Raw genomic sequence first — 21117 nt, forward strand, 5'->3', positions numbered from 1 at the left:
AAAGATTTGTGAGAAAGCACATCATTTTGTTTTTAGGCACTAAGACAACTAAGGAATTTCTAAATGTTAGCTTCAGTTTTCTGTAAGTTGCATGTTGGTCTTTGGTGAAAATGGGGGATAGATGGTGGAATGGGAGGTCAGGAAAAGTATTGATTCAAAACTAGTTAGGGATGGACAGAAGGACCCACAGTGAAGCTCTATGGAGGAAGGAGCCATCAACTAAGATTGGATTGAACCGGAGCTGAGTTTTGCTAAGCAAGTGAGAAGGAAGGGCAATGAAGTTTAATGGAACAGAAGATATTGAGAGTGGCTGAAGTGACAGAACATAAGCTATGAATGGAAAAATAATGTTAATTCCTCATTATATCCATATCCTAAAGTCCTCATATTTGAATGAGTTGAATTTTCCTATACTATTAACAGGAGATGGAAAGAAGAGTCAGGATAGCTTCACAGAATTCATCTCTTGTGAAATCCGTCCTCTGTTTCTATAGCAGAAACTAATTTCCTTAAAATATGGCAACTCTGTGGAGCTATTCTAACCTGATTCTGAAGGGCTTCTACACACAGTCCTGGGCTTCCTGCAGGGACACAGGTCTTGCCTTCCAAGATGTTGTTGCTTTTAGAAAGTTATTTCACAGGTGCTTTCTAAGATCTGCTTTCTCTGGGCACTTTCTCTCTCCCTCCCCAGTGTTTGAACCCTATTCAATCTCAGCCTTGTTCACAGCAATTTGTTCTTTGGGTACAGCCACCACTAGGCTACGCCCACTTTCAGTTCTTTCCTATGTTCTCTTGACTTCCTACATGGGCTTGCTATCTAGTACTTCTAGTCTCAACTGCCTATTATAGCACTCACATATAATTTTAGAGTTCTGGGATTTTCTTAGTCAGTTATTTGTTGAAAATTCAGTTTCTGTGAATTTATTTTCATTTTTCTTGTTGCTCTGGATAGATTTTAGGAGAAGGAATGAAAAGTTTCAGAACTAAGCAGATCCCATGTTCTTACAGAATGCTAATATAATTCATTTTTGTTCCATATTTTCAAAAGATATGAAGAAATTCTCTGAAAGGTACTCTGATTATTGGCTTCAGATAATGAATAAGAATGTTATAGTTGTCAGTAGCCTAATTAGAGTCAATTATATAGATGTTCACACCTGCCGTGACATTAAGGCTATGTCTAGAAGATAATATCCCAAAGTAATTTATAGAAAATCATTTGCAGCATACAGTATAGATTTTTTAAATTAAAATGAAAGCATCTCAGTGAGAAGCAATATTTTATTCTGGTATATAAAAAGAAGATTGTTAGTCAAAATGTTTCTCCTAAACTCAAGCAACTGGAAGACTATACATAAATGTTTGAGAGGATCTCATTCCAATCCAGTTGGATTATGGGTGAGGAGATGTCCCAAGAATTCTTGTTTTGGTGCTGGGGATTTTAAGCCATGTTCAATTTCTTTTTAAAACTTAATACCATTCTGTCATGGTAGTCAGCCACAGATAATTTTATACCCAGAGCAAGTTCCATCATTACCTGGGAACTGCCTCTGGTTTTTGGATGCCTCGCATTCCAGTGAGAACAAAATCAAGGTAGAAGCCACAGCGATAAGCTGAGCAAAATTTTAGCCCATGGATAATATCATAATGCAGATGTTATTTGTAACCAGGAAACTTAGGAAGTAAGAGGAGCTGAGCATTTGGCAGTCACTTGAATCTAGAGTTGGAGTCCAGTATGCATTAAGAGTGGTAAGCCCAGTGAAACACCTCCCACTCCCCAGGAAGCATAGCCCAGAAGTGAGGATATAGACTAGAATCATCTTGTCGGCTCAGAATTCCGCAAGTATTGGTTCAGGACTATTGCCACCCTTTTGCACCTGATAGAAGCAAATGAAGTTCCTCTCTGCAGGAACCTAACACAATGCTTCAAAGTATTTATATAATTAATTTTTCAAATACAATGAATATTGAACAAAGAGAAGGAATGCAAGAGGGATCAAGCATGAGTCAGTACCAGCAGAAACAATTGACAAAAGAAAGAGACTTAGTCTTAAAACCATGATGCTTACTATATTTAGGTGAGAAAATATCAAACTTATAAACTTTGTCAGGGAAATGAAAACCATAAAAAGTGACATTTAAGATTTGCAAAAGAATCAAATAGGAATTATAAAACTAAAAAATACTTGAAAGTACAAAAACTACGGGTGAATTTTAAAGCAGATCAGGCACATGTAAAGAGAGACTTAGTGATTGGAATATAAAAGAAATAACTCAAAATAAGGGAAGGGGAGATAAAATTAAAAATATTAATGATATATCAAGAGACATGAAGGATATAGTGGGAAGACCTAATGCATATTGAATTTGGGTCTCAGAAATTGAAGACAAAGAATAAGGGCAGAAATGGTATGTGAAGACATAGTGGCTGAGAATTTCTAAGAATTGATTAAAGATATTAATCTATAACTTAAGAAACCCAATGAAATGAAGTACAAGCAAGATTTTGAAAAAATAAAAGGCATATTATTTGACGTGAAACCATAAAAAATCAAAGACAAAGAGAAAAATTTAGAAGAAGCCAGAGAAAAAAGACAGATGACCCTCAAAGAAAACTTGCATTTTCTGGAAAGAGGGCAAAATAAAGATTAACATTGGACTTAAGCAAATAAAGGACACATGTGGTAAGTTTTAGCATCAAAAGAATTGAAAGAGAGTGTATATCTTCCAAAATAATTGGGGGATAGATGGAACTATAAAAAACCATCCAAAAGAAAGCAAAGAAAAAAAAAAAGAGTTAAAAAAACATAGATCAGGAATGACAAATATAAAGCACAAAAGACAATAGATGGTAGTTTGAAAGCCAAATATATTAGTAATTACAGAACTATAGACTAAATGCTCTAGTTAAAACACTAAGATTTTTGGACTAGATTATAAAAAACAAAAACATGCAAAACCACGTGCTCCAGAGACACATCTAAACCATCAAGATATAGAAAGGCTGAGAGTAAAAGGATGAAAAATGTATCTGAACAGTCAGTAAGCATATAAAAAATGAAATGGGATCTCTACCTCTACGACTATCCACAAATATCAATCATAATCCTAAATGGGAAAGGCAAAACAATGAAACTTTTAGGAGATAATGTAGAAAAATATCTTCATGACTTTGGGATAAGGAACAATTAAGTCAGAAAATCACCAGCCATAAAAGAAAAGATAGATATATTTTTTCCACATTAAAAGACATTAATCGTAAGTTGCTACTATGGAGTCAAAGGGCAAGTTATAAAGTAGGAGATATTTGCAATATATAAAATTGTCAAAGGGCTGTTATTTGGAATATATATAAAGAACTACTACAAATCAGCAGAAAAAGACACAAATTCAATAGTAAAATAGGCAAAAGACCCAAATAGAAACTTCCAAAGAGAAAATCCAGAAGACTAATTTAAATATATAACCTAGTTAGTAATTAGGAATATTTAAATGAAAACTACAATGAGATACCATACATAACCATTAGATCTTTTAAAAAAGTATAAAATCAAATGGCAGGGAAAGATATGGAACTAATACACTGCTTGTAGAAGTATAAAAGTATCTAGTAAATTTGAAGGCATGCCTACCTTTTGACGTGGCAATTCTCTTCATATATGTACACAAATATATGTATTACTGAACTGCAAGCTTACATATGTATCAGGGTACATGTACAAGAATGTTCATGGCAACATTACTTTTAATAGCCCTAAACTGGAAACAACCCATAAGTCTATCAACAATAAAATAGATAAATTGTAGTTTATTCATACCATAATGAAGAGAATTAAACTACACACAAGTAGATCAAACAAAACAGAATATAGAATAAGTACATAATTCCACTTATATAAAGTTCAAAAACAAGAAAAACTAAAAAAAATATTTTTAGAGTTGAATATATGGTAAATGATAATGAAAATTGAAGTAGCGAATACCTTAAAAGTCAGGATAGCTGCTACTACTAGATGGGAGATGGGGTTTATGATCAAGGGGCACTTGGGAACTTTCTGGCATGTTGTCAGTCAGGGCCAGCTACATAATTTGTACATAATTTGTGGAGCCTAGAGCAGAAATAATTTTTCTTTCTTTTTTTTTCTCTCTCACTCCCCCACAACCCTTCTTCCATGGTATTGCTATTTTTTTTTTTTTTTTTTTTAGAGACAGGGTCTTATTCTGTTGTCCAGGCTGAAGTGCAGTGGTGTGATCGTAGCTCACTGTAACCTTGAGTTCCTGGGCTAAAGCGATCCTCCCACCTTAGCCTCCCAAAGCACTGTTATTTGCTATTTGCATTCCTTAGGGCACGGGTGGAAAGCTGACCCTCACAGGAGCCAGGGCTGACTCAGCCTGAGGACAGGTGGAAGAGCCTGTGCACCAACCAGACATGTCTGCACTGTGTCTCCTGCTCAGCCTGGGAGCAGTGGAGGGTGGGGAGGAGAATGAGCAGCCAGAATGCATCTGGGTAGGAGGGGAGGTGGCAGGAGGCTCAGTTTGCCTGAGCCAATTATCCCATTGATACATCACTTATAAAACACAAATTTAAAAATAAATTATTAAGAATTTCATGATGGTGATTGCAGAGCATTAAACCTCAAGCAGGGTGGAGGGAACTGGAGGGTGGAGAGGGGAGGCTTCTGAGCTTGGGGCCCTGTGACATTGCACATCCATGAAGCTAGCCTTGTTGGCAGTGTTTCTTGATCTGGATAGCATGTATATAGATGTCTATTTTATTATAAGAGTTTGTCTCAGTCCATTTGTGCTGCTATAACAAAATACCTGAGAATGGGTAAGTTATAAAAAACAGAAATTTATTTTCTCATGGTTCTGGAGACCAGGAAGTCCAAGATTAAGATGCCTGTAGATTTGGTGTCCAGTGAGGGCTGCTCTCTGCTTCCAAGGTGGTGCCGCTTGCTGCATCCTCACATGGTGGAAGAGATGGAAGGGGCAAACCTGTCCTCTCAAGCCCTTGTAAGGCCCTAATCCCTTACATGAGGGTGGAACTCTGATGGCCTAATCACCTCCTAAAGGCCCCATCTCTTAATACTGTTGAATTGAGAATTAAGTTTCAGCATGAATTTTGGAAGGGACACAAACATTCAAACCATAGCACTGCTTAAACTGGATATTTATGTTTTATACACTCTTCTGTGTGTTTGCTGTTTTTAAAACTAGGTAAAAGAAACATGGTGTAAAACAGAGTGACAGAGTGATCTTTGCTGTAAAAAAAAAAAAATTATTCACAAAGAGATGTATATACTAGTATATGCATATAATTTTTTTTCTAGACTGAAACACAAGAAACTGTTAACATTGGTTGCTTTTAAGGACAGGAATTTGGGGAGATGAAAGGAAACAGGCTTTTGTTTTTCATATAAACCTTTTTGTATTATTTGAATTTTCTAATGTGTTCATGTTGGGATTATGGGCCAATTTATATATTTTTGTAAATTACATAAAATTATTTGCTTATTTTAAAATAAAACCAGAAAAATTCAGTCATGTTAAAAGCCCTACAGGGAAGGAAGGCAGGAAAAAATACTTTTTAAAGAGTCACATTTTGAACCTTTTCAGAAAGCAAAGAATATTTTGATGATGTGAACAACCCCCCTCCCCTATAACTTAGTTTCATAAATCTATGTTGTCATATCTGAGGTAGATTTACCATAGAGCTAATGAATTTAAGCTTCAGAGTCCCTCATTTGGACAGGCCCTTATAAAGGCATGTACCTAATTTTGCATTCATAATTTTATATATTCTTTTTTTAAAGAAGACCTCAAATTGTATAAGCATGGAGCCCCCCAAACCTGATTCCAGCCTTGACTGTGAATTACACTTAAAGCAAGGAATTTTTAATCTGCCCTAATTATGAAGATTTGTAGAAATAATGAACCATGGTTGTTATAAAAATTTGTCTAAACAAATAGGTTCACTGAAGGGACACTTTAAATCTGGCAGTGAGAATTAACATGTCCCCTACTCCAGGAATCCTTTCTACTTCCCAGAGATGAATCATTTCCTCCTGTGTGATACATCTCTACTTTTCTCTAATTTTATTGAGGCACCTATCATGTACTTGTTAAGCTACCTGTCTGCCCTACTAGACAGTAAACTCCAAAATGGCCAGGAACCCTCTCTCAATTATTTTTGTATCCCTAGGGCCTAGAAAATATCCTAGTATGCAAAAAATGAGTGCTCAATTGGATCTTTTTAAAAACACTGTATTGTGTGTAAAGGATTTTACACACAATTTTTACTTCATATTGGCCGGGCGCGATGGCTCACGCCTGTAATCCTAGCACTCTGGGAGGCCGAGGCGGGTGGATCGCTCGAGGTCAGGAGTTCGAGACCAGCCTGAGCAAGAGTGAGATCTCGTCTCTACTAAAAATAGAAAGAAATTATCTGGCAAACTAAAATATATGTAGAAAAAATTAGCCGGGCATGGTGGCGCATGCCTGTAGTCCCAGCTACTCGGGAGGCTGAGGCAGTAGGATCGCTTAAGCCCAGGAGTTTGAGGTTGCTGTGAGCTAGGCTGACACCATGGCACTCACTCTAGCCTGGGCAACAGAGCAAGACTCTGTCTCAAAAAAAAAAAAAAAAAAAAAATTTTACTTCATATGAAACTGATAAATAACTAAGCCATACATACATAAACTGATTTGGTCACATGTTGCAGAAGATAGATTATAAGCTTTTAAGGGCAAGAACCTAACAATATCATGAATTATTTTAAAAATACATAAAACTACAAATAAAAACATGAAAATCCAACATCCCACTATCATGTTTCAGATTTTTAAAAAAATAAATAAAAGCTTAAAGGTACAGTAGAAACCACCTTTAAGCCATTCCCAGTGTGACAGTTGATTATACAAACTGGGTCATTCTTGTCATACTCAACTAAATCAGAGTGAAAGGACCAGGGCAGGGTGGGGGAAAGCACTCTGGGTACATAGCTCCTACTCCAAGAATTAAATTTTTTACAAGCCCAGCTGCTGAAAAGGGCTGCTGTAACCCAAAGACCAGTTTTACCTAGTAACTGTTGAAAAGATCTGTCATGACTCTTGAGATGGGTTTTCCCTACTACTGTCACCAGTCAGTGCTTGCCAACTCCCAAAAACTTTATTAGTGCTGGTGAGCTTTCTTTCAAAACAGTACATAGCATTTCTTTTTCCAATAAAACTCCCAACCTTTTCTTTGTTCTTCGGACTTACCGTAGACCACCTGGTCTGTGTGTACGTCCTGAATTCCAATTCTTGCTTCTCAGATAAAATGTAAAATTTAGAGATTTGTCTCCATATTTTATTTTGACTTCAACACCAGATCCAATTCCTTGGCCTCCCTCCTAAGAAATGACCATCACCCTGAAGTTGGGGTGTACCCATCTCATCCATATGTACTCATTTTTTACCACTTAAGAAAACATATCCATAAATAATATATAGTATAATTATTCTGTTTTAATAATTTAAGCCATTATTATCTAATACAAACAAGCACATTTTAATGTTATACTTTAACCCAGTATATCCAAAATATTATCATTTAAACATGTAATCAACATAAGATTTATTAATGTGCTACTCAACATTTTTTTAAAATTTCTAGTACTGAGACTAGTTCTAGAATTAAAAATCCAGCTGGTATATACTTACAGCACATCTCAATTAAGATGCTAATGTTAGTTCCATAAAATTTAATTGGAAAAAATAGATTCATATACTCAAGTGGTTCCAAACATAAAAGTTTTCTTTTTTTTTTTTTTTTTTTTTTTTTTTTTGAGACAGAGTCTCACTCTGTTGCCCAGGCTAGAGTGAGTGCCGTGGCGTCAGCCTAGCTCACAGCAACCTCAAACTCCTGAGCTCAAGCAATCCTCCTGTCTCAGCCTCCCGAGTAGCTGGGACTACAGGCATGCACCACCATGCCCGGCTAATTTTTTCTATATATATTTTTAGCTGTCTATATAATTTCTTTCTATTTTTAGTAGAGGTGGGGTCTCGCTCTTGCTCAGGCTGGTCTCGAACTCCTGAGCTCCAACGATCCGCCCACCTCGGCCTCCCAGAGTGCTAGGATTACAGGCGTGAGCCACCGCGCCCGGCCAAAAGTTTTCAAATAAGCAAATCAAGCATCAGATTTTTTTAGTTTAATTAAAATTCAATTAACGATTCAGTTTTTCAGTCTCAATAACCACATTTCAAGTGCTGTATAGCCACAAACGGCTAGAGGACATCCTACTGGACAGTGCAGCTTAAGAAGATACACAAATACTTATGAGCCAGCACCTTTATTTTTCCTACCCAATTTATGAAATATTTAAATTCTTTTTTTCTTTGACACATCCTAGAACCCAAATGCACAGATGAATAGCTTTGAATTTCAGCCTAGATGGCATTTTACATTTAAAAAAAAATCATCTATCACTCAGTTTACTCATTATAGCTAAAAGAACTTTCAAAAAAACCTACTGCCTGAAATATGTAAAAAATGTATTTTTTACTTAAATTGTGAGAGTGTTACAGAGTGTATCTTCTGACAAATAACGAACGACGCGCCAGCAGGGGTGCAGCCAGCAAAGGTGCAGCCCACGCCCATCCCCCTCCCCGCCCTCCACCCGCACCTACCCGCCCGCACGAACACACACGCTGACGCGCGCACACGTGCACACACAGACACGCACGCGCGCGCGGACTCAGGAAACGCTCCTGCTGCCCTCCTCGCTCCCCGCGCTGCCGCGGGGAAGTTTCCGGAGCAGTCGAGTGGACATCGCATTGGTGGGCCTCCGGACCCCTTTCGAGCGACGCTGGACTCCGCCCTTCTCCAGATCCGCTGGAGGAGAAAGTGGAAAGGTGGCCACGGAAGCGGAGAGTAGCCCTGTTGCTGACAGCTGGTCAGTAGCCCCACCTCAGGAGGCGGGGGACTTCGTGAGCCCAGGAGCAGAACATGCTTTTCGCAGGAACAGGCCGAGGTTTGGAAACGCCCTCAACGAGGCATGTGTGCGGCGGCTCTGCCGCGGTCGAGGGGTCGGGGCGGGCTTCCCCCGCCCCAGCAGGCGCCCGGTGAATCTGGTGCCTCCATGGTCGGTCAAGCCGTGCTGTTAGCCGGGCCATTCGGGACCCGAGGAGCGCCATTTTCCTGAGTTCTCTTTGGTTTGGGTTTCCCACAAAAGCGTGGTCACAACAAAACTGTCTTTCCACAAACGCGAAACGGCCCCGAAACTTTTCCCATACGCTCACTTACTCTGAGCCCCCCACCCCCTTTAGGCTTAGCCCCAGGAGTCGGGTGACCTGTCCGAACACCGACTCCGCGAAATCCCGGGAGCCAAACACGGCCCAACGCCGCGGGAGAGCAGAGAAGAGAGAAAACTCTGTGAACCCCAACCACACTCTCCTGTTTTCCCGGCCCTAGAAAGGAAAAAATAAAAAGGCAGTCCGTCGGCGCGCTATGCATGCTAGGATGAGTAGTTCCTTCACGCCGCGGGGCGCGGGGTCAGGTGGGAGCTCGGGCTGACTCCGCGGCAGAGAACTACAATTCCCGCCGCGCCCCGCGGCAGAGTGAGAGGGGCGGTCCGGGAGGGCGTGCGCCGTGCTTGCGCAAGTCAGGGAACCGGAGGGAGGCGGAGGTGCAGCGGTCCAACTGCTGAAGTCTCCATGTGACAGAGAGCGGGGTCCCCACCTCCAGGCGCCGCTCGCCTCTGTCCCGGCCCCTAGAACTACACGTTTCGGCGCCAACAGATAGCAGCAGGCCGGGGACCCTGGGTGTGCGGCCGTGCCGCCGGCGAACTTGGTGTGCAGAGCAAATTGCCGCCGCCGGGCGGGTGCGGAGAGACCCGGCGGCGAGAGGCGGAGCGGCGGGGTGAGCGCGGATTTCTGTCAGCGCCGGCGCCCCGGAGCGCGGAGACATGAACGGCTTCACGCCTGAGGAGATGAGCCGCGGTGGAGACGCGGCCGCCGCAGTGGCCGCCGTGGTCGCCGCAGCGGCCGCCGCCGCCTCGGCCGGGAACGGGACCGGCGCGGGCTCCGGGGCTGAGGTGCCCGGCTCCGGGGCGGTCTCTGCAGCCGGGCCCCCGGGAGCTGCGGGGCCGGGCCCCGGGCAGCTGTGCTGCCTGCGGGAGGACGGCGAGCGGTGCGGCCGGGCGGCGGGTAACGCCAGCTTCAGCAAGAGGATCCAGAAGAGCATCTCCCAGAAGAAGGTGAAGATCGAGTTGGACAAGAGCGTAAGTGACGGCGAGACCGCCGGGCCCCGGGGGCCCCGGGAGCCGGGTAGAGGCGCGGGTTGCTGGCGGGGTCTTCCAGACCTGGCTGAAGGGTGGGCTCGTCGTGAGGTCTCTGGTAGTCAGCAAACAACAAAGTCGCTGCAACTCCGACCGCCACCCGCAACGCGCACACACTAACACACCCGCTGCCGTTCCCCTCCTCCCCGGCCCCTGCACTCCGGCTGCCTGCGTCCCTCCCGCGCTGTCCTCCCTCTTCCTCCTCCGCTGCGATCAGGAAGCGAAACAAAGGGGACCACCACACCGAGGGCCCGGAGTAGTTTTCTTGCAGCCCGGCAGCCCCTTCTGGAATAGAGGCGCCTTTGTTTTGCTGCCCAAGCTTGCGTTTGGCCCCAGGGAGTAGGGGCTCCCCTTGCCTGGGGAGAGGGGAGTCCTGCGGGACCTTACACCGCAGTTCCAGAAGATCCTGTTCGTTCCTGTGTTCCATCTCCTCCTCTGGAACGCAGAGTGGGAGGGAAGCCAGGCCCACCGCCGCCTGGCGAGGAGCAGGGGTTGCAGCGGCGTTGGCGCTGTCAGCTGCTGGGGCAGCTTTCCGAAGGTGGGGAGCAAGTAACCCAGCCGCTTGGCAGCCATCGGGACTTCTTTTTCCGTCCTTTTGAACGTCTGTTCTTTTGACCATCTATAAGGTGTGTAGAAACAACCATACTTTTCAGAGATCTGGCTAGCGGTAAATGAATAATAAGGCATCAGAACCTAGCACGAGTCCTGCATATTTTTAACTTGCGCTTAGCTTAGAAATAAATGTAAAAGCCTGTTAGCTCAGTCCTTGTTTTGTTTTGTTTTTTAAGGCATTAACTGTCAATATACGAAGCCCAATATTTCAAATGTTACTATACAGCTCTCAAGAGTGTAAGTCATTAAAGTTTTTGAAAAGTTTATTTGTGACACTTTCCGCCTGTTGAAACAGTTCTTCAGTGGTGTTCCTGAAAAACTTTTCAGGGAACTTGCGTAATTTCAGATTGCTTTGATTGGAAAAACGCATTAGAGACAAACACATCCATTTAATACTCAGAAAAGTTTGTAATTGAAATTTAAATGTAGTTAGGATACCAAATCGATAGCTCATTTGTAAAAAGGGATAGTTTTGTATCTGTAATATAATACTTTGGGTATTAAGTTAGACTAGAAAGCTTACATTGTGCTATTTAAATATGCTCTTTAAGTAGAGAAAATTAATATCAAGCAGGAAAATTGTGGGCAACATCATCTTTCCCCTTGTTATTTAGCTCCAGCATGAACTAACTAATTTGGGTCACCCTCACTTCAATTTGATGACAAAACACACAGGGTTGGAATTTCTCATCTCCTCTGCCTGCCTCTCTTCCCCAACAGGCACCACCCCTCCTTGCCTCATCCTTTTAAGAGTATTGCCAGACATCTTATATTTAACAGGGTACAGGGTTTAAGAGTAGAAAGAAACATGCCATTGTCTTAACAATGGCTTGTTTTGACGGTCTTTATTTTTAATAATACACTGTGGACTATGCATTTTACTAATATGTAGACACATTTTTACTGTAATCATATGCAGTCTGTGAAACTTTTCTGTTTCAGGCAAGGCATCTTTATATATGTGATTATCATAAAAACTTAATTCAGAGTGTTCGAAACAGAAGAAAGAGAAAAGGGAGTGATGATGATGGAGGTGATTCACCTGTTCAAGATATTGACACTCCAGAGGTAGATTAAAGTTTATGTATGTTTAATGTAAATCGTAAGTAGTACATTTTGAAACTTACATAAAAAGATACAAACATTTTAAAAAATGTTTAAAGCATTTGAGAAATCTGAAAATGAAAGCAAAATTAAAAACAGCCAGTTAACATGCATTTACACAATCTGAATTGTTATATTTTCAATTGACAATTCTTACAGCTCTGTTGTCATACCACTTTTTTTGCCCCAGTTTATAATATTTACCCCCCAAAAAGTAAAGTGTTTAATAATTTCTAGTTTTCATTATATAAAAGGCTTGTTTGACAATAGAATTCAATTTTTATTGTGCTGAAGTTGAAATGTTTGTTATTATACATGATAATGGTAAGTTTCAAAAAAATTGTATGAACTAATTCATGTATGTTAATTTTTTCTAGGTTGATTTATACCAGTTACAAGTAAATACACTTAGGCGTTACAAAAGACACTTCAAGCTACCAACCAGACCAGGACTTAATAAAGCACAACTTGTTGAGGTATATATGAGTTTTAAGCTATTTAAACTAGAGCTCATTTTCACAAACAAGGGGTGATTAAATGCTAATGAAATTATTGATGTAGTGTATGTAACAGTACATTTTAGTTCAAAAGATCAAAGTTAATAAAAAAAAACCTATTGTGGAAGAATCTAGTTTCCTAGAAATGTTTGTCTGCCACTTAGGAAATTTGTTTATGTAATGACTACTCAATGGATTGTGTATAGCATCGTCTAATACTGGCTTTCAAAATCTTATATGAGAATTTTTTTAATCCTCATTTTAGAAATCAGTTAGCTTTAAAATTCCATTTAACCAGTGAACATTTGAACACTTAACTGAGTCACGATAAAATTAATAAGCTTTAATATCTTTGTTAGAATTAATTTTTTGAAGTTTCTGGTAGAATACATCTACAGATAAGCCCCTAAACAATATTCTTATAACTTGCTGATTTAACTATTTCAGAATTTGTCCTTGTTGATGTTAGTTTGTTTTATTGGAAATATCCATGTTTTCTTCACATACAGAAGAGGCAAAGACTTTAATCTCTCACATGCAGTTTGCTTCAATACAGGACTGCTAGTCCTTCAGTGAGTTTTGAAAAGTTGGCTGAGTATGTGTGTTCTCAGGAAGTTAATAGAATCAAGAAATCTGTACATCCTATTAAGATGCTTATAGATTTATATATTTATAATTTAATTATATTTAAAATAAAAAATTTTAGTTCCAGCTATTCTGGAGGCTGAGGCAGGAGGATCACTTGAGCCCAGGAGTGTGAGGTTGCACTGAGCTATGATGATGCCACTGCACTCTAGCCTGGGTGACAGAGAGAGATGCTGTCTCAAAAAAGAAAAAAAAAAAAAAGAAAACAAAACAAAAGAATTAGCTGTGAATATTATACTTCAGTCAGAAATGCAGATATTAACAGATTAAGGAATGTACAAATGTAGCACATTTATTTTAAGGGATTCCAGTGTTGGATTGCTATCCTCCTTCACTCCCTTAATTACTGTATGAATAAACTTTTTCTTTAAGAAGTTTTTTCTTCTAGAATCTAGGTATGCATGTCAGCACCCCAATATTATTCTATTGATAGTTGCAATGTACATGTTGTATTAGCACAATAAAAAGGCAAGGAAGCAGGTAAATATCCTTCATTGAACATTCCTCTTTCTTCTCTTATTTTCCATCCATAATTTTTATTCAGAAAAATTTTCAAGATACCTTAAAAAAGAATATTGCCAATGAATGAATAAGTAAATATGAGTTGTAGCAAACATATTTGTTAAGATACTTTGTGGTTTGCTTCTCTAGTACCAAAAATTTTTCAACTTCGTATTTATCCTTTCTCCATCAAAAGAGTGTAAACCATTACAGATTTAATGATGCATGTGGATTCTTCTGTTTTATTTCATTGATACTTAAAGTTTACCAAAGTAAAAATATTTACTTCCTAATCTAGATTCCAATTATAAAACTTAAAATATATAAAAAGAAATATACTGCCTAATCAATATATATTGAATTGAGTGGGCTAAGGGTCCTTTGAAATCACACTATCTCTTGTTCATAACATCTTTTTCTTATATGCTTTTCATCCTATTGGTATTTTGTTAAATACAATATAATTTTTAAAGGAAATAGCTCTTATCATCACATAGCACCATTTCTTTTGATGAAACAATATTTTTATCTAGTTTGTGAAATCTGTTAATATCTAAAATTTAATATCCTCAATTTTTTTTCTTTCTAGATAGTTGGTTGCCACTTTAGGTCTATTCCAGTGAATGAAAAAGACACCTTAACATATTTCATCTACTCAGTGAAGAATGACAAGAACAAATCAGATCTCAAGGTTGATAGTGGTGTTCACTAGGAGAGATGGAATTGAGACTAATACTTGGATGCTAACACCGTTTACTGTTTTTTCACATGTAGAAATGTTCCTTGTGTATTTTTTCTACAGAGGATTTTCTCTGGTTTTATTTTCTTTGTTTCTGACTCTAATGATTAGTTGGAAACTCATATAAAATGAGCTTTCCTAGATTAAAAACTATTTTAAATAAAGGTTATTACTATTATAGTTGCTCCAGTGTATTTATTCTGTGAAACTTGATTTTTCTTTTAAATTTTAGAGATCAGTATTGAGATTTTAATGTAAAGTCCTTTATTTTATAACCTGTTTTTTAAGTTCCAAGAAATTAGCGAGTTAAGGAGAAGTAACAAATGTGGCACATTTGCTTTCTTTGATACAATCTGATTTGGAATTAAAGATATCCTAAATAGCATTATTTTTTAAAATGTTTTATAGTGCTAGCAGATTTGAAAGATAAACTTCTATTGGGATGCAAGTTCTTTTTTATTTCCTTTTTTTGTTATTATTACTTGATGAAGTATCAGGAAGAAAAAATAGTTTATATGTCCACCCCCTTCCAAAAGATTTAATATGCTAGCAAAGATAAACACAATCCTGAAAGTTGAAATAAGAAAGTAAAATTAAATAGTTGTTTCTTAAAATTTTGTCTTATAGAAAAGACATTTATATGACATGAATGTAGAACGTACCTCTGCAGTGCCTCTTAATTTTTGGTCATACCCTGTACTGTTTACATTGCAAATTAAAACGAATAAGTTGGAGAGATCTAGATATCTAACAAGATCTTTATTTAAATTTTGGTTATGTATAGCTCTGACTTGATTTATAACTCTTTTATGTTTCATTCTGGGTGAGTTTTCTATCAAACATTTTTAACCTCTGCTTTTTCTGAGATTGTATTGCTTAGCTAAATTCTTACCATTAAAAATCAAATTTATAGCTTGTGACATGGAAAAAAAAAGAAAAACAGCTTCAGTGGTGTTCTGAGATTGTGCTGCAGAGTTTAGGCTGGAAATGGATGAGACCATTAATATAGCTCCTGATTTCTCAAGGTTGACATTTGGACCTGGTAATTCTTTGTTGTAGGAGGCTGTCTTGTGTGTTGTAGGAGGATTAGCAGCATCCCTGGAGTCCACTCACTGGATGTCGGTAGCTCCCCCAAAGTGAGACAACCAAAAATACCTCTAGACACTGCCAAACATCCCCTGGGGGACAAAATGACCCCTGGTTGAGAACCACTGAGGTAGCCTAAAGTACTATATCTCATGTCCATTAGAAGGTGAATCTGCATGTTTTCAAGTGTTTTGAGTGTATTGATAGCTGGAAAATATAGGAACAATAAAGCAACTGGCCTTTGTTTTTGCTATGACCAGTTAAAGATTTACTTCCTGCTTTATTGGTAAGCAGAGGCTGTGATAATTGGTACTATAGAAGCCTCATTCCTAGTATTCCGAAAATCTCTTTGAGAAGATTTCTTAGCTATATGAAAATACACCACATAGCTACAGGACAAGGTGATTTATTTGGAGAACGTATTACTTCTATATTTTATATTTGTCTAAATTTATAGATTTAATTTTTAAATAAAATCTTGACTCTAGGTTTATTTTTTCCTATAAAAACATATTACGTTCTTGTGAAAAAAGCTTGAAGTTATTAGCTTACATTAAACTGTTTATGAACATAACTTTTGACTGGCAATGTTAGTTTCATATCATTTGTATGATAAAATGTAGTTGTATAAAAAGCGAAAGAATAAGAGTTCTGTATGATCATTATCCAGTGAAATTAAATCCTTGTTAAAGCAATTTAATTAAACATGAAAAATGAGATCTTATAAGTTGGGAAATTCTAGAACCTCACCAAAGCTGAGTATCTCAAGCTACAGTGTAAAAGTCAGTTTTATGTAAAAATTACAATTCTTTGTTGTTGGGTTTTAAAAATGATGAATTCACTAGAACCCTTTTTACTTACCTATATCTGAACAGAAAGTGAATGGAAACATATCTCTATAAGGGTATAGATTACTTTTAATGTTAGAGCTTCAAGAGAAGAATCCAAATTTGACTACCATTGGAGTGGGGGATGGAAGCATACTGAATGCGTTGCAGGGCCTCAAAAATTAGTTATTTGGTAACTGGCAACTGACTTTAAAGAATAATTTAGTAAAAGGCAAAAGATTAATGCCTGAAACACATTTCTTTATAAGAAATTTCTATATTATTTCTACATAAATTTTTGATTGAGAAATTTATGTTATATACAATTAACTATATTAAAGTATACAATTTGGTGATATTTAGTACATTTACAATATTGTATAAACACCAGCTCTAATTTCAAAACTTTTTCCATCACCCCACAAAAACCATATGTAGTAAGTACCCATTCCTCTCCCGTCTGCTAACCTCTAATCTGCTTCTTGTCTGTATTGATTTGCATATTCTGGATATATCATATAAAGAGAATCATACACTATTTGTCCTTTTATGGCAGTTTCTTTTGCTTAGCATAATGTTTTTGAGGTTCATTCAAGTTGCAGCATGTATCAGTACTTCATTCTTTTTTATGGCTGAATAGTATTTCAGTGTATCTGTGTACCACAGTTTGTTTATTCATTCATTTGTTGATGAATGTTGGGTTTTTACCTTTGGCTATAATGAGTAATCCTGCTATAAACATTCATGTACAAATTTTTCTGGGGACATATGTTTTCATTTCTCTTGGATATATACCTAGCAATAGAATTGCCGAGTCATGATAATTCTATATTTAACTTTCTGAGGAACTTCTGAACTTTCCAAGTGGCTGCATCATTTTACATTTCTACCAACAATGTATGAGGCCTCCTATTCCTCCAGTTCTCCAACACTTGTGTTATTTGTTTATTGATTGATTGATTGTCAGGATCTTACTCTAATCCAGCGTAGAGTGCAGTGGCATCATAGCTCACTACAACCTCAAACTCCTGGGCTCAAGTGATCCTCCTGCCTCAGCCTTCTGAGTAGCCTCAACCTTCTTGTCTGAACTCCTGAGCTCAAGCAATCTTCCTGCCTCGGCCTCCCAGAGTGCTAGGATTAAAGATGTGAGCCACCGTGCATGGCTGTGTTAACTTTTTTAAATACGTGTATTAAAACCATCCTCCTGTGTATGAAGTATATTCAATTTGTATTCCCTTGATGATCAATGATATTGAACATCTTTTCAGGTGCTTATTGGCCACTTGTATATCTTCTTTGGAGAAATGTTTATTCAAGTCTTTTTTATTCATTTTTTAATTGGGTTGTCTTTTTGTTGTTGAGTTGTATGAGTTCTTTATTTATTCTGGGTATTAATCCCTTATCAGATATATGATTAGCAAAGGTTTTCTCCCATTCTGTAAGTTGCCTTTTCACATTTTTGGTAATGTTCTTTGATGCACAAAAGTTTTAAATTTTTATATAATCCAATTTATCTGTTTTTTCCTTTGTTGCTCATACTTTTAATGTCAAATCTAAGCATCCATTGCCAAATCTAATGTCACAAAGATTAATGCATCTGGTTTTTCTTCCCCCCAGGAGTTCTACAGTTTTAGCTCCTAAATTTAGATTGCTGAACCATTGTGAGTCAATTTTCATATGTAAGTGAGATAGGGACCCAGCTTCATTCTTTTGAATGTGGTTAGCCAGTTGTCCCAACACCAATTGTTGTAGAGACTATTCTTTCTCTACTGAATGGTCTCGACAACCTTGTTGAAAACTGGCCATAGATGTTTGGGTTTATTTCTATACTCTCAATTCTATTCCACTGGTCAATGTATTAATTCTTACACCAGTGCTATGCTCTTTGACTATTGTAGCCTTATAATAAGAATTGAAACCAGGACATGTGAGTCCTTCTACTTTGTTTTTCTTTTTCAATATTGTTTTGCCTATTCAGTACCCCTTGCACTTCCATATGTTTTGAGGATTGGTTTTTCCATTTTTTCCCAAAAAGCCATTAGAATTTTGATGGGGATTGCATTGAATCTGTGGACTGCTTTCAGATTGTCATCTTAACAGTATTAAACATTCCAACCATGAATATGGGATGTCTTTCCATTTATTATAGGTCTTCTTTAATTTCTTTCTGCAATGTTTTATAGTTTCTAGTGTACAAGTCTTTCATCTCCTTTGTTAAATGTGTTCTTAGGTATTTTATTCTTTTTGATGCTTTTGTAAATAGAATTGTTTCTTAATTTCTTTCTTGGATTATTCATTACTGGTGTGTGTTGACCCTGCAACTGTGCTGAATTTATTAGCTCTAGTAGTTTTTTTGTGGATTCCATGAGATTTTTTATGTAGAGAATCATGTTATCTGTAAATAAAGGTAGTTTTGCATCTTTCAAATTTGGATGCCTTTTATTTCTTTTTCTTGACAAATTGCTCTGACTGGCACTTGCAGTACAATGTTAAATAGTAGTGATGAAAGAAAGCAGGCATCCTTGTCTTACTCGTTTTCTTAGGAGTAAAACGTTCAATCTTTCACCATTCAGTATGATGTTTACTGTGGGTTTTCATAAATGTTCTTTATCATGTTAAGAAGTTCTGTTCCTAATTTGCTGAACTTTTTATCATGAAAAGGTATTGACTGTAGTATTGAGATGATCTTTTTTTTTTCTTAATGTATATTACTTTGACTTCCTTATGTTGAACTACCCTTGCATTCCTGGGATAAATCCCACTTGGTCTTGCATATAATCTTTTTAGTGTGCCGTGGTAGTTGGTTTGTTAGTATTTTGTTAAGGGGTTTTGCATCTATATTCATAAGGAATATTGTTCTGTAGTTTTCTTGTGGTATCTTTATCTGACTTGGAACTCAGGATAATAGGATAATGCTGGCCTCATAGAATGTGTTAGGAAGTATTCCCTCCTCTTCTATTTTTTGGAAGAATTTGAGTAGGATTGCTGTTAATTCATCTTTAAGTGTTTGGTAGAATTCACCAGTGAAGCCATCTGGTCTAGGGCATTTTTTTGATGGAAAGGTTTTGATTACTGATTTAATCTCTTGTTATAGGTCTGTTGAGATTTTCTATTTTCTTTTGAGTCAGCTTTGGTAATTCACTCATTTCTAGGAATTTGTTCATGTCACCTAGATTGTCTGATTTGTTACTATACAATTGTTCATATAATGCTCTTGTAATATTTTAAATTTTTGTAAGCTCAGCAATAATATCCCTGCCTTTATTTCTGATTTTAGATATTTGCATCTTCTCTCTTTTTTCCCTAGTAGTCTGGGTAAAATTTGTCAAATATGTTGATATTTTCTTTGATTTCAAGAATTCTATTTTTTTCCCTATTATTTATTTCATTTATCTCTTTTCTAATCTTTTTATTTTATTTATTCTGCTGGTTTTGGATTTAGTTTGTTCTTCTTTGTCTATTTTCTTAATGTGTAGAATTAGGTTGATTTGCAATCTTTATTCTTTTTTAATGTAGGTATTTGCACCTATGAATTTCCCTCTGCATAGTGCTTTTCCTGCATCCCATAAGTTTTGGTATGTTTGTTTTTGTTTTCAGTCATTTCAAAGTATTTTCTAATTTCCCTAGTGATTTCTTCTTTAAATCACTGGTTGTTAAAGGGTGTATTGTTTAGTTCTAGGTATTTGTGAATTTTCAGTTTTCCTTCTGTATTGACTTCTAACTTGTTTCCATTGTGGTTTGAGAAGATAGTTTGTGTAATTTCAGTCTTTTAAAGTTTATAGATAATTGTTTTACGGACTAACATACAGTCTCTCCTGGAGAATGTTCCATGTATATTTGAGAAGAATATGTATTCTGCTGTTGTTGGGTGGAATGTTCTGTGTATGTGTAATAGGTCTAGTCGGTTTTATGGTATTCTTCAAGTCCTCTATTTTCTTATTGATCTTCTTTCTAGATGTCTATCCTTATGGAAAGTGGGGCATTGAGGTCTCCACCTATTATTATAGAACTATGTATTTCTCCTTTCAGTTCTCTCAATGTCTGTTTCACATATTTTTCTGGCTCTGTCATTTGGTGCATATATATTTATACTTGTTATATCTTCTTGATGAATTGAACCTTTTAACAGTATAAAATATTTTTCTTTGTCTCTTCTAACAGTTTTTTACTTAAAATTTAATTTGTCTGCTATTAGTATAGTCACCCCAGCTCCTTATTGGTTACTATTTTCATGGATTTACATAAAGTTTTGATATTGAAATTCAGATTATGATATCTAGGCAAGTGATGGTGGTTCAAAAATAAATTTTTGTCATGTTATTGTTTACTCATGTAATGGAGGTTTTTAAAATGCCAAGCAAGCTCTTACTTATAAGTTAAAACAGCTTATTTTCCTGTTTTTATTCTGATTTTTTTTCAAGGGTGAGTATTGTTTACTATAGAATTCATTCCCGTGGGATTATGAATTTCCTGTATTTCTTTCTAAGAGCTAATGATTGGTATACACTTGAATTTATTGTATGTATTTTGTCCTACCTGGTCATATGTAGTCTACATGATCAACTATAGTTCTCAAATAAGTCCCATTAATTGCTACCAGATTATCATATATATAAGTATATATTTTACATGTGTATATGTATGTATATATGTGTGTATATATATTTTAATGATACTAAATATAGATAGCAAGTCAGATTTTTATGCATTATATCCAATAAATTTATCATTTCACTTTTAAACCTCTGAAAATATAGATCACATAAACTCTTACTGAAAATTTACTATGGCTT

The 21117-nt window shown here is 37.3% G+C and overlaps 1 protein-coding gene across 2 annotated transcripts; it reads left to right on the forward strand.

Annotated features, from left to right (window-relative positions):
• Positions 1 to 8527: 8527 nt before the first annotated feature.
• On the forward strand, positions 8528 to 14589 carry SAP30 (Sin3A associated protein 30). 2 transcript variants are annotated; one of them, XM_069493218.1, is made up of 5 exons: positions 8528 to 9975; positions 10099 to 10256; positions 11868 to 11993; positions 12407 to 12505; positions 14262 to 14422. In XM_069493218.1, exons 1-5 carry the CDS (start codon positions 9942 to 9944, stop codon positions 14382 to 14384), a joined length of 540 nt encoding a protein of 179 aa, XP_069349319.1. In that variant the 5' UTR covers positions 8528 to 9941; the 3' UTR covers positions 14385 to 14422. The 2 variants fall into 2 exon arrangements, with proteins under 2 accessions (XP_069349319.1, XP_069349318.1); XM_069493217.1 differs by having other exon boundaries at positions 8528 to 10256; positions 14262 to 14589.
• Positions 14590 to 21117: the final 6528 nt, after the last annotated feature.

The sequence above is a fragment of the Eulemur rufifrons genome, chromosome 18 (assembly GCF_041146395.1).
Source record: "Eulemur rufifrons isolate Redbay chromosome 18, OSU_ERuf_1, whole genome shotgun sequence".
NCBI lineage: Eukaryota > Metazoa > Chordata > Mammalia > Primates > Lemuridae > Eulemur > Eulemur rufifrons.

Excerpts from the sequence above, each read along its gene's own strand:
- SAP30 (XM_069493217.1), top strand. The coding sequence starts at position 9,942 with ATGAACGGCTTCACGCCTGAGGAGATGAGCCGCGGTGGAGACGCGGCC. Across the intron at positions 10,257-11,867 it reads AGATCGAGTTGGACAAGAGC|GCAAGGCATCTTTATATATG; the intron begins GTAAGTGACGGC and ends TTTCTGTTTCAG. Across the intron at positions 11,994-12,406 it reads AAGATATTGACACTCCAGAG|GTTGATTTATACCAGTTACA; the intron begins GTAGATTAAAGT and ends AATTTTTTCTAG.